General features: G+C 34.8%; 2 protein-coding genes and 1 pseudogene across 2 annotated transcripts; 1 reads left to right on the forward strand and 2 right to left on the reverse strand.

The window, feature by feature from the left end:
- The first annotated feature begins 768 nt into the window (after positions 1-768).
- LOC112496312 (protein ENHANCED DISEASE RESISTANCE 2-like) lies at positions 769-3,567 on the forward strand (annotated as a pseudogene).
- A 1,194-nt stretch (positions 3,568-4,761) lies between these two features.
- Positions 4,762-9,860, reverse strand: LOC107178241 (uncharacterized). Its single transcript, XM_052441172.1, has 7 exons — positions 9,329-9,860; positions 9,114-9,187; positions 8,228-8,380; positions 7,829-7,981; positions 6,569-6,847; positions 5,856-6,320; positions 4,762-5,358 (listed from the first exon to the last, which is right to left on the reverse strand). The coding sequence occupies exons 1-7, from the start codon at positions 9,858-9,860 to the stop codon at positions 4,762-4,764; spliced, it is 2,253 nt and encodes a 750-aa protein (XP_052297132.1).
- A 50-nt stretch (positions 9,861-9,910) lies between these two features.
- Positions 9,911-11,845, reverse strand: LOC127902309 (disease resistance protein At4g27190-like). Its single transcript, XM_052441173.1, has one exon. The coding sequence runs from the start codon at positions 11,843-11,845 to the stop codon at positions 9,911-9,913; it is 1,935 nt and encodes a 644-aa protein (XP_052297133.1).
- Between the last annotated feature and the right edge of the window lie 1,670 nt (positions 11,846-13,515).

Consider the following 13,515-nt stretch of genomic DNA (forward strand, 5'->3'; position numbering starts at 1 on the left):
AACGCCATCGATCCCTTCACTTCCTTCATGCAGTGTGGTTGATCACTGGGTTCTAGTGGACCTATTTTCCTTGAACCGGGTGCACTCCGCAGAAGTGGTGGACCACGAGGAGGGGGCCCACAAGGCCTACGTCTAAGATTCGAAATTAATACTGTTCAACTAAAATTAATAATACTATTGTAATTAATTACTTGATAAGCAAATAGTTATAGACAAATCTATCCCTAATCCCACATTTACAAAATAAAGAATTGAAATGAGTTTATGTGGCTTTGAACCCAAGCCCTCAAGCCTAGTGGCTGGATCTTGACCACTTTGACATAATTATTATAAAGCTTTTCCTGTTTGTTTACTCAGAAAGTGAAGGAAAAATACAGAGAAAATTATGTAGCTAGAATGAATCTAAAACCATCTTATTAATCTATATTTGGTTCAATATACAACAGTATTTATACTACTCACTGGAACCTTCTATATGAAACAAACACGTGAACTCAATACAGTTCAGCTTAACAAACTTTTAGCGGGAAATAACTAAACAGAGCAACGCTTGAATAACAACTTGCTAACGGCTTGCCGGCGTGGCTGCTGACTCAGCAGCTGACTAATCATACTCTTAACAAAAATCACCAAACAGAAAAGCAGGGGAATGAAAGGATAGCCTCCGTTTATCCTCTGTTCTGTTTTCATTGTTATTAAACAAGGGAATGAGAAAAGAGAGCCCCTGTTTCTTCTCTTTTTTGATTTTTTTAATTACTAAACTGGGGAATGCCTTCTAAAGCCTTCCCCTTGATTCTAACAAATTCACTAGGGAAGGTTTCATATGGATTTTGGGGGAGCTCTATGGCCAATTTTAAAAGTTCAGGTGGGATCAAATGAATTTCAAAACTGCATGGGTTATCTATTTCAGTCAGAGGATAGTGGAATTCCCTGAAATTTATCCTTTTTATTAAATTAATCTTCCTCCTTTCCTCTGCGGACCTTTGCTATGTGTGTTATTGGCGTCGAAATGACGATGGGAATTATGGTAAGGTTCTTGCCTCCCCACTTCTTGAAATTAAATATATCTTTTCTGGCACTAGAAATTTCCACATGCAGTGTTTTGTTATTGTGTAGTTGTGTTATTTCGTTGTAGGGAGGATGAGAACTGTGGTCCACAACCAGGGTATGTACGAGCTCAAGTGGAGAGTCAGTTTTCTATCCTTCGGTTGATGTAGAGAATTAACAAGTGACCAACTCATGCCAAATTGCACCACTTGCTCACTGTATTCTGATTTCTCAGGTGGAGGATTCGACATTTCCCCATTAAGAACCTCGAAATGGTAGGCCCAGAACACAGGTTCAGCATCTTATGCAGGTTGACCTAAAGGGTGACTTGTTGGTCATGTGTCAATGTTTCAGCAACACTGTCTTCTTAGTTAAATAGGGTTGCTGGTAAGTTACTTGTTTTTCACATTTATTTTTTGCCGTTGTAGATTATATGGTTCTCCTGGGAGGCCATTTTAAGTCATGCTTTGCGTGTTACTGTATTTTCTGTCACTCTTTTTCTAAGGAATATACACACGCACACACATATATATAAAGACGCCTTTTTAATGCGGGATCTATATGCAGTAACTCCAATGAAATATATATGTGGATGTACCTTTTCTTTTCTTTTAGCTTTAGTATAAGACAAAAAAATGAAATAAATGATAAGGGAACTTGGTTTGGAGTAGCGGTGTAATTTTCAGAGGATTTATAAGATAGTAAGTGAAATACATAATAAAAAGGCTGCTGTTCTGGCTCATTTAATAGATCAAACTGCTAGAAAAGTGGTCTAGTTAAACACAATTTTCAGAGGATTTTTTGAGGGTTTATTTATTAATTTTTTGTTTCTTTCCAATACAAACACTTTGTTTGAGTTATGTTGTTTACTTCTTATGACAGGTCTCCGCGAATGGTTTGCCAAACAGATGAAATGAGTGCTCATCCGAGAATCCCTGTCATGGTCAATATGGCCTCAGCTTCTGTTTCTTCATATAAGAACCAAAACCTGCAAGACTCATCTATTCATCTGAGCTCATCTCTTGATCAGTTAATTGCTGCAGGCAGACACTCTGTTATGATGGATGAATACTCCGAGGAGGATGAAGAATTTCAATTAGCTGAGTCTGAACAAGAAGTTTGATTCACGCTTGAATCCTCATCCTTTTCAAGTAACTTCTTCATAACTCTTGTTCTTATAAATTTTTCCCGGGATTTCAGGCAAATGAAAAAAAGATTGAGAATGATTTCAAGAGAACAGGTGGATGATAACTTATATATTCATTTTTATATATTTAGTTAATGTACTCATTAATGGATTTCTATGGACTTAAATCTTTTTTTTTTCAATTACTTGCAGCCCTAGAGGAAGAGCAAGCTGGTCAATTTGATTTATCTTGTTTTTCGGGCAATCTGCGACACGATGACCGTGATAATGCTCATGACTGCAGGAAACTTTCTGATGGAAACAACTTCAGAGTTCGTAGCAAGCATTTTTGTTATGACAAAACAAAGGTTCCCCCGTATTTTGGTTGTTTGTTATGGTATTTATATATCCTGCATGATCTAGTTTGACTTGTTATGAAGTAGTTATGGTATTTATATATCCTGCATTTCAAAAGGTATTAAGTTTCAAACTTGTCGTATTGGGAGGTTGGATAGTTGTAACGTAAGACATCTGCAGGCTTCCGGTTCAACACATTACAGTATGCCATTTTATTTTGTCACAAGGAAATTAGTTATGGGATCCCTTCTGCAACGATTTGTTGATGGAGATGATGAACTTCGCAATAGTAGGCTGAAGCTTATTCCATCCGTCCCTAAGATATCCATCTTAGTCTTCATGTATTAGGACTTTGTTAACAAGTCGTAACCTTCACTGCATGGTACACTTCAATTTGTGCAAAGAAAGCATACATTAAGTATAAATGTATTGATGGGTTGTACCTTCTAACTTAATGACCTTTTTTCACTCTGTTGAATTTGTTTTGCACCTGCTCTTGATTTTATGCGCTTAATCATGCAGGGGTCATGGATCGTGCACCAGAGTGTTGGAAGCACCCCTTGTTTATTAGGAAAAGCAGTTGATCGTAATTATATCCGCGGTCCCAAGTACTTAGAAGTAAACGCTCTTGGAATTTCTATACTACATGAGATGTTCCCCTTTCAAATAGCTCCTCCGATACCATTAACATGGTTTAACATTGTTCCTCTGTCTGTAGATTGATGTTGACATCTGTTCTTCTACTATTGCTAATGGAGTTTTGGCCTTTGTAATTGGTGTAATTACGACAGTGGTGGTTGATGTGGCTTCCCTTGTACAGGTACGTATGATTGTTCTCTTTTTTTCTTTTTTGTTGTGCGCCCCCCGGGGGGGCGGGGGGGGGTGCACTTTTAAATGAGCACGTCGGAATTTGAGATATTGCGTGCTGCAATGTTCTCAGAATGGTAAAACGCCTCCTCTGTCTCTTCTTCATCTTACTCTTTAGTATGCAGTCAAATACTACAGATGAATTACCAGAACGGCTGATTGGAACCTGAAACATCATGACTGTGGTTTCATTGCACCTCAACTCTTTTTAATACCCGAAAAAAAAATCATTTGTTTTAGGTATACGCACATGTATTTTGATCCCATTTTCATTGTTTTCTTTGAATGAAAGTCATTGATGTTTCCAAATGAGACTTTTGCATAAGTATAGCTAGTAGGAAATTTTTTGATTCTTTATTTACTATTTTTCGAATCTGAGTGTAATAGTTTTAAAATTGTTTAATCGGTCTCTAAATGTCGTACTCACAAGCAAACAAGTGAACTGATTGATTCCCAACCGTCACTCAACCGGTTTCCAACTTTTTAATATACACAATATCTGTGTTTGTTGAATAGCTAGTACTATTAAAGCTCAACATTAACATAGATACTAATGGAAAAATTGATTTTCCTATGATGCTGTGTAAAGAATATGGGTTTACCTATTTCCACAAGATCTACAACATGATCTTGACTTCACGTGATTCTTTTAATTTAGAGAGTGCTGGTTTGAGAAGGTCAGCTTGACGGATTACTTCCTTTTAATAAATGTCAATACACTATAATTGATAATACTATAAAAATGTAATAAACATTGTCTTGTGCTGTTTTCTTCAACTACAGATCCTCAATTGAATCAGTCAACCAGGCTAGAAATCAAATGCTTAAAATACCAATTGGAGAAATAATATAGAAGTTGAATATTGCATGCATATGAAACATCAATTCAAGCCCTCACTTAACCAGTGTGCACCAAGCAAATCCAAAGTGTCTTGCAATTATGTAGCATGACCAAAATGCTATAAATGCATCTGGGAACAAATTTTGGAAGTAGAGGAAAAAGTGCAAGTTGAATCATATATAAGAGATTGGCCTGGGTCGAGATAGCTTCTTCTTTATACCTGAAGGGTGGACTCAATCTTGTCTTTAGAATTCTGCATATTTGTAATTATACATGTGTAAGCAAGCATACATTACCATACTAATAGCAATAAGAAAAAAGAAGCAAATGTTATGATATGACTATAAACTCTTTCAGATAAACAATAATGTATAAATTAATGTGACATAATATGATTGGTTAAACAAAAACATCACATGGACCACTTGATTTATTTTTTATTATTATATATTTTCAGTCGACCAATCATATTATACCATATCAATTTCTACAAAATAATTTAGTAGTTAGCGCCAATACTTAGTTAATTAATACTGACCATTTCATTGAACAATTTATGTATGGTGTCATTGAGGTTGCCTTCCCAGCATCCTTCTTCTTTTTCGGTGAGTTTCACTTTATTTAGCGTTGGCGTCCCTATGATTCCTTGAGAGAAAATCTTCATCTTTGGGCACTGTCTCACAAGTACTTGTTTCAAGGACGGGAACTCAAGAGTGTAATTACCTGAATAAAAGCTTGTTAGGCTTGGCAAACAGTCAAGTCCCAAGTACTCCAATTTCCCGAAAACAATGCAATCTTTCGCTTCTTCTCCAACCTGTGATTGTATGATTTCTGCTATCGTTTTGCAGTCAGCTATCTTCATACTTTGAAGATTTACTATACTTTTAGATGTTGAGAGCGTCGACAAATTTACCAACCCGTCACACTTCGATACTTCTAGAATCCCTAGATTTTCCAAATGCCACAAAGACGGTCCTAATTTTTGCAACTTACTACATTCTGATATTTTTAGAGTATTTAATTGTGGGAGAACTTTGTTGGACTTGAAATTTTCATTCCAAAGACACAACACGTTGGGTAATCGAGACAGCTTTAACCATCCCAATCGGGGGAATCCTACCTGAAAATCAACAAAATTAAGTTGTCAATGAAAATATGTAACTAATCTTTGCACTCTTCCTCAGCATATTTTCATTACAACATTTTATATCCAAATTGGTTTCATTTTTATGAGGAACCAAAAACTAAAATAAAATTAAGTAAATCACTCTTGACGCAAATAAATCAAATCTGATGTTAAATCCAATACAATTAGCTACGAAAAATTTCTCAGAAAAAAAAACAGCTGCAAAAACAGAGATGTAACAAGTAAAATGGATATAGTTAACCCATGTTACCAGTCATCTAATTAATTTGATATAATTCACAATTTAAATTTAGTTAATAATTGCAGTAATAGTGTTAAATTAGATATAAATTAAGGCATCATGCAGAAAGATGAGTCATTAAATTTGATTTTGATCGTAAAGAAATTACATCTATGCGAACGAAAGTGAAGAAAATAATAATAATAATAATAATAATAATAATAATAATAATAATAATAATAATAATCACCTTTTCATCGAAGAGAGGCTGTTTATGATGAGCTGTCATGTGCAGTACAGATGTAGAATTGGATAAAAATGTTTCCATGGTAGCACAATTCACAATGGTCAGAGTCAACAACTTGGGCAGTTCAATTATATTCTCGGTGAAATTGCAGAGTCTTTTGAGTTTCGGAAGATCTATGAGTTTTAGATAGCAAATTGAAAGAAAATTTTTTAAATAAGCAACGCCGGCATTTAGCTCTTCCAAATGAAGCACCTCTTCTAATGAATCACAATTACTCACTACTAGATCTTCCAATTTGTTCAAGTACCGTAGCAGATTGGCGGGAATAGCACTCGACATATTCATGCAGTCATCCACGACCAGTTCTTGTAAATTGCTGATGCAGCCGACGGACAGTGCTTGGTTGTGCCATATTTCTCTCAAACGTGTAAAATGTGAGAGCTTCAAAGACTTTTCAAGGAATACAACCTGCACAAACTAAAATAACTGCACTAGTTATATCCAAAGTTACTAGATGTATATACATTAAAACTTACATGTTTTTTGTTTCAACTTCTAAAATTATATATACAAGGCAAATGTGCAAGTGCAAGGGAGATGCATGAGCAATTTGGGTGAAATCGATTAACACATACCATTTCTTCGTAAAACTACTGTATGGTGAAATTAAGGTTGCCTTCCCAATGGCACAATTCATTCTCTCCATTTTTACTCACTCGCACTTCGTGCAGCTTTGGTGTGGATAAGATTCCCTGAGAGAAAGTCTTCATGTTCAGACAATGTGTGATAGAAACTTCTTCCAATGATGGGAATTCAAGAGCGTAATTCTTCAAACAAAAGCTTTTAAGCCTTGGTAAATCATAAAGTTTCAAAAGTTTTAATTCGTTGAAAACAATACGATTCTCCTTCACTTCTTCTCCAACATGTCCTATGATTTCTTCTATCTTTTCACATTGTCGTATGGTAAGATTTACCAGACTACTGGGAATTCCAACCTAAAAATAAGCCAAAGTGTGTGTGTATAAATTAAAAAAAAATGAAAATGTAAGAGTAGTATTCAACTAGATTCAAATTATGTTTAAATCATAAAATTATATGTTTTATGAATATAACAAGCCATGGATGTCTACTAGATATTTTTCGTAAAAGAAAAAAGGCAAAATAAATAAACAAAAAAATAAAAGTTGCAGAAAAACAAAAATAATGAAAAATGCATTTACACTATTTAGCATTAGAAATGTATAAAGAATTTAAGATAATTTGTAAATATTTTAGATTCCTTTTCATCTTGATGCTAGTTTTTAAGCATAAATTTGCAAAATTCAACTATTCACGTTTTTTTTTAAAAACTCAACCAAAGGCTGCTTTTACCCTTTTTCCTATTTTTTTTATTTTGATATATTTAAATATGGAAAATAATTTTGCAAAACACTTCCCAACGCTGTCAGCATGGGACTGCTGCCAAGTGGATTTTTGTTAAGTATGAATTTGTGGTTAATTAATGGCATAATGAATTCATGACTAAACTATTAATTAAATTTAAAGACTTTTCTTTTTCCCAGTCGAAATTAGGAGAATTAAGGAAAAGATATACTTGGGTGCCCTCATTTTTTTCATGTGAAGATGTTTTTAAGCCGTACAGTTTAAGAGAGTTATTTTTTAATGTGATTAAAGCACACAACTTAACGGTTCATTAAAAATAAACTCCACAGCTTAAGGGCGTGTCCCAATTAGACTTAAAGGGTCTGATCAGCTTAAGATCCATATGGGCCTGGTGAAGACGCTTTTAAGTTGTGTAGTTTAAGAGAGTTAATTTTTAATGTTATTAAAGCACACAGCTTTACGGTTCATTAAAAATAAACTCCACGGCTTAAGAACATGTCCGTATTGAAAAAATTGCAGGTAACCCACCTTATATATAAAAACATCCAGAAAAATACTTACGGTTCATTTCAAAATGAATATAACAACCTTACCAATGGAGGAAAAATATTCACTAGGTTATCACACACAGATATCCCCAAATTCTTCAATTTGTTGAAAGACTCCGATACAAGCTGGTGCTGCCATATTTTTCTCAACTTAACCATCGAGCTAATATGTAATTCCTCCAAACTAGGGAATTGTACCTGGAAATTAAAGATTCAATGCAATTAATTAATCAATTAATGGCATAATCAATTGATAACTAAACTAGAGATGGATATTAATTAAATTTGAAGACTCGAGGAGAAGAGAAATTAAATATTCAGAATTAAATTAATTTTTTAAAAATCTTTTCATCAAAGAGAGGTTGAGGTTGCATTTCAGTGTGAATGTTGTCTCCTGATGAATGTGATTTGAAATAAAATTCAAAATGAATACAGCAACCTTACCAATGGAGGAAAAATATTCATTAGGTTATCACACCCAATTATCTCCAAATTCTTCAATTTGCTGGAAGACTCCGAAGCAAGCTGGTGGTGCCATATTTTTCTCAAATTATCCATCAACTCAATAAGTAATACCTCCAACCTAGGAAGTCGTACCTGCAAGTTAAAGATTAAATAACTAATTAATCAATTAATGGTATAATCAATTGATAACTAAATTTGAGGCGGATATTAACTAAATTTGAAGACTCAAGAAAAGACAAATTAAGTATAGTGACTAAAATTTATTTTTTATAAAAAAAAAAAAACCTTTTCATCAAAGAGAGGAGGAGGTTGCATTTCAGAATGAATGGTGTCTTCTGGTGAGCTCGTAGAGATGAATCTTGACATACTACTGCATCTACAAATCTCGAGTATTTGCAAAGAAGGGAATTCAACAACTAAATCTGAATGAATATGTCCCATATTGGCAAATCTTATTAGTTTTGGAAGATAATCGAGCCGCAGGGAGTGTAGTTTAGGAAAAACCTTTAATTCGATCAACTTTCCTTCATCTCTTACAATCCCTTATCTCAAGATGTTGGAGTTGCAAAAGACTATCAAGCATAGAATACGAAAACAGATATTTCATACAATGACAACCTTTCATGATCACCTTTGTTAAGTTTTGACAACAGTACATTCCTTGATTATGATCGGCCCATAATTTTTTTATGTTTCTTAAGTCCCTGAGATTCAATTCCTCTAAGCTCGGAAGAATAACCTGCAAAGAAAACCCATACATTTTTTTTCCTTCAAGTACAACCGTCTAGTATAATATTCTTTTGATGATCGAAGATTAATGGTGATAATATAGTAATCAATTAATTATTAAACAGAAAATTATCACCTTTGGAGCAGGATCATCAGCAGCAATGATTTCATTGAATCCCAAAGAAGTTGTTGGTTTCTCCCTCTCGGGTCCTGTAAACAAACAAAAATAATATACATAATTAATCTTTGTTTTTTTTTAAATAATTGAGGTGAAGTCCATAATTCCACCAATACTTAATTTCAACACTTACCAACAATCATTTCTAGTTTATAGCAATAAGCCACTTTGACCTTTCGAAGCCGCAGTCGGTTTTTGGCCATGGAGAATGACAAAAGATGCTTTTTTAAGAGACAATGACTCCAGCAAGGGAAAGACTTTGCGACGAACCCGTCCAACTGAACCGACAATATGCAAAATCTCAGAACAACTTTCTACACGAAGATGCTTCAATCGTGGAAAACCTTCCCCATCATCTAATTCATGAACAGCATTCTGAACACCCTTCAGTTCGTTTAGATGGATCTCTTCAGCTTCCTTCAGCAACATTTTCATCCCATAATTCTCCAAAAGAGTGCTAACATTTTCTAGCCCATGGAGCCGCACCAATCTTGATATTTCAGAAGTAACGCCCCACATGCGCCACGCTTCTCCTATACATATCTTATATCTTTGCAATTCCACTAAGACCAAATCCTGTGGCAGAATTTGGGCATCCCGAACTTGTATCTCCAAAGTAGTTAGCTTTGACAACCCCTTCAATTCAGCAAGACTGGCGTTACTTCCTCCTTCAACCTTATCCCACTGCGAAAAGCTGTCACCCATATATAGTTCTTCTAATTGAGAAAATTTTGATATGAGATTTGGTGCTATCACTACAAGGCTCCTACGCTCAAATCTAGCAATTGTAACCGCGTCAATTGTCCAATTTCATGTGGCAACTCCTCAATATAGGAATCTCGGAAGCTGAGAATCTCTAATTTCTTTAGCTGTCCAACTATTGCTATATCTTTTAGTCTGCAACCACCTAAACACAATGTTTGAAGGTTAAAGAGGCGACCAAGTGATGAAGGTAACGAAGAAAAACGAACTCCAGTAAGACTTAAAACTTTGACTTCTTCGGTCCCTTCAAAAAAGAGGTCTGAAATTTGCATAGAGCCATAACCCTTTCTAAACAACAAAAATAACTCGAGATTGGGACATTGCAACCTTTCAGGGAGCTCTTGGATATCTCTATGAGGTAATGAAATAGCAATTGGTCCTTTCTGTTTTGTCTCTTCCATCTTTTTCTCCACGTCAGCAACATTTGGAATATTAAACATTTGCTCCTCTGTGGCAATTGATACGGCAACAACATGAATGACGTCATGCATTTTAACTTCATCTTTACCATCACCGTCCAACAATAAGCATGAAGATTTCAGGTTGTCGATCAATCGATGCACTCTACTCCTTGCTTCTTCCAATGTGTAAACATTTTTAAACAAACCCCAGCCCATACCATATCTCAATAAGGAAGCAACTTGTATAGCATGACCTTCATTGTATAGACCACAAAGACGGAAGAGAGATTTGGCTTCCTTACTTGCCAACAAGTTGTAACTCAATTCAATGGAGGTGTACACATTTTTATCCATTCCATCGATTTCTCTTGGATTGGAACTTCTTAGCTGACTCAATGCATCCTTCCAAATGTCAAGGCTCTTACTTTTCAGTGCATTTGCCACCGTAGTCACTGCAACAGGCAAACCTCCGCATCTTTTAACGATCTCATCTGCAATAGGCTGAATAGTAGATGTTTTTGTTGAATCACCCAGTATATTCTCAAACAACTGCAACGCTTCTTCCTTTGATAAAACTTCAATCAAGAAATTCTTCTGAGAATTCATATCTCTTTCCAATAAATCTCGATTTCTAGACGTCAATATCATTGTGCATCGGCTTCGATCATCCGTTCTCTCTTTCTCAACATCCCCATAAGGAATTCCAACTGTATCGAACTCAAGTTTTGTCCAAATATTATCCAGTATAATGAGGAGCCGCTTCTCTTGCTTCAACCTTTGACACAGTCGAGAAGCTCTTTGAAATTCATTCTCATTCGAGTCAAATTCCAAGCCTAAATCAAAAGCAAGGTTGTCTTGAATTTTATGATGATCTGGTGTCTGTGTTACCTCAGCCATAACGACCTTATCGAACATCTTATTGTCCATCACTTGCTTTCTAATTCGCTTGACTAGCGTGGTTTTACCCACGCCGCCCATCCCGTAGACCCCAATTATGTTGTGCTTATCATCCTTCAGTGCCTCCACAACATCTTGAAATACTTTCATTCTTGAATCAAAGGCCAAGTAATCGTTCACTTCCCGATGTTCTGCCCTGTTTGGAGCAGGACGGTAGGAAACATCACGGAAGTCGCCTTCTTTCACGAGATTAACGACAGTGTCTGCGGCCGTTGCAGCTTGTTTACCGAGTTTGTAACGAGAAAACAAATTTGGGCACAATCCTTTGAAGCAGGACTTCTTGGCTCCATCTTCATCATCAATGATGGGTTTTGCAACCTCGTCGCTGAACGCATCAACTTTATTTAGCCATTTTGTGACGTCGTTATAAATCCCATCCCCCTGTCGTCTAGCATGATCAACTGGTTGTTGCACCCTTTCTTTTATATCTCCCAACTTTTCCATTTGGTCTTTTTGCCCATCCATGTAGCTCTGGTACTTGAACACATAAGATATCTGCCGTATAATCGGTTTGAACAGTGACTTTGCAGCTACAATGCTATAAAAAGCACCGAGACACACTTCTGCCATTGCCTGCTGCTTAACAATATATAATTTTTTGGCTGTTAAAAAAATTAGATCCAAATAAATTAAAATGCACTAGAGAGGAAGACAAAGAAAGAAACGACAGCAAACAATTGATATTGATCTTGAACCAACTGACAATTAAATAGAGAACTTCTTTCTTTCTCTTTTTGCACTTTTTTTCCCTTTTTCCCCCCTCTCAAGGTTCAGAGTTTTGGCTATTAACCGAAAGGTTTAAAGAGTATGAATCAAAAGCAATAATTTTTTTTATAAACCATTTTAGAAGAGGGATGCAAATTAACAAATGCTAATAACAAGAACACAGAAGTTAACAATGAACAGCAACTTAAATCAAGAAAATTAAATGGCAAGATTGAGACAAACAAGAGATATTTTTTCTTGGACGTCAAGAAATAACTGCTGTCAAGATCAAAGAAATTATGCTATTAATAGAAATTATCAAAAGATTTAGAACAAGTTCAATTCTTTAATTATCCGGGATCAGACAGTTGATGAGCTTCTCTATTTGGCCTTGAATATTTAAGAATAATTTTAATGAGCAAAAAGATCACTGTTAACTGCTGAAAAATAAGTGAGAAAAGAGTTTATGAGAATAATAACAATGAATTGAATAAGAAAGAGACTTAGGTGGCGTTTGTTTTTTTGTCTGAAATCTGAATAGACCTGAATTAGTCTGAATTCTGAATAGGTCTGAATGTCTGAATCTGAATAATATGTTTGTTTTTTCGTCTGAATCTCGAAAAATAAGTATTAAGTTGTTTTTTCAACTTAAAAAGCTGAAAATATGTATTTTTACATTTGTATCCTTATTAAATTTGAATGTTAAATAAATAATATATTAAATACAATAATATTCTAACATTTATAAGTAAAAATATAAGAAAAAAAACAGGGATATTTTTATGTGGGGTAAATATCTATGGGTGAGTTTTGGGATAGACATGAAAAATAAATTATAAAACAGGGATATTTTTGACATTAACAAGTAATTGACTTAATTCAGATTTCTCCATTAAGTAAAAAGCCAAAACAATTAACTTATTTTATTAAGTCAAAATTATCTAAAAAGTCTCATTAAGTTATAAAAACAAACACCTCTAATTAACTTAATTAATTAAGTTAAGTCACTTTAAGTCATTAAGTTAAAAAACAAACGCCACCTTAATCATTCACCCCGTTCATATCATGTATTTGGTTACAATTAATGACCCAATTAAAATCAAGACAACCTTACATTTGTATATATTCTAATGATGGCCAATGGGCCGTGCCGGCCACCAAACATTGGCCTACAAGGGTCCGTGGGCCGGCATGAGCCTGCGTGCCAAAAAAAAAATTCACCAACCCTTTTTTTTCTTTTAAATCCATAGTGTCTAAAAAAGTCTATCTGTCTAGCGTGTTTTATTCAAGCCCACGTGCATGGTGTGCTTTTTTAAGTCCATCAGCCTAACAACAACAACAATAATAATAATTTCATATATCATAGTAATGATTAATGAAAAATAAAATCACTATCCTATAATAACAATTACACTTAATTTTATTTGAACTACTAATATTATAATTGCACTTGAACTCCAGTCAATGAACACATAAAAGATATGTCGTATAATCGGTTTGAATAGTGACTTTTCTATTTATTATAAAATTTAGTT

Source organism: Citrus sinensis, chromosome 5 (genome assembly GCF_022201045.2).
Source record: "Citrus sinensis cultivar Valencia sweet orange chromosome 5, DVS_A1.0, whole genome shotgun sequence".
NCBI classification, from domain to species: Eukaryota; Viridiplantae; Streptophyta; class Magnoliopsida; order Sapindales; family Rutaceae; genus Citrus; species Citrus sinensis.

Bases quoted from the DNA above. Each gene is read 5' to 3' on its own strand.
- LOC107178241 (XM_052441172.1), bottom strand. From the start codon at position 9,860: ATGGGTGACAGCTTTTCGCAGTGGGATAAGGTTGAAGGAGGAAGTAAC. The intron at 8,381-9,113 runs GTGATAATTTTC...TTTAACTTGCAG, and splicing joins CTGATGATCCTGCTCCAAAG to GTACGACTTCCTAGGTTGGA. The intron at 5,359-5,855 runs GTGATTATTATT...GTTGATTTTCAG, and splicing joins AGCCTCTCTTCGATGAAAAG to GTAGGATTCCCCCGATTGGG.
- LOC127902309 (XM_052441173.1), bottom strand. From the start codon at position 11,845: ATGGCAGAAGTGTGTCTCGGTGCTTTTTATAGCATTGTAGCTGCAAAG.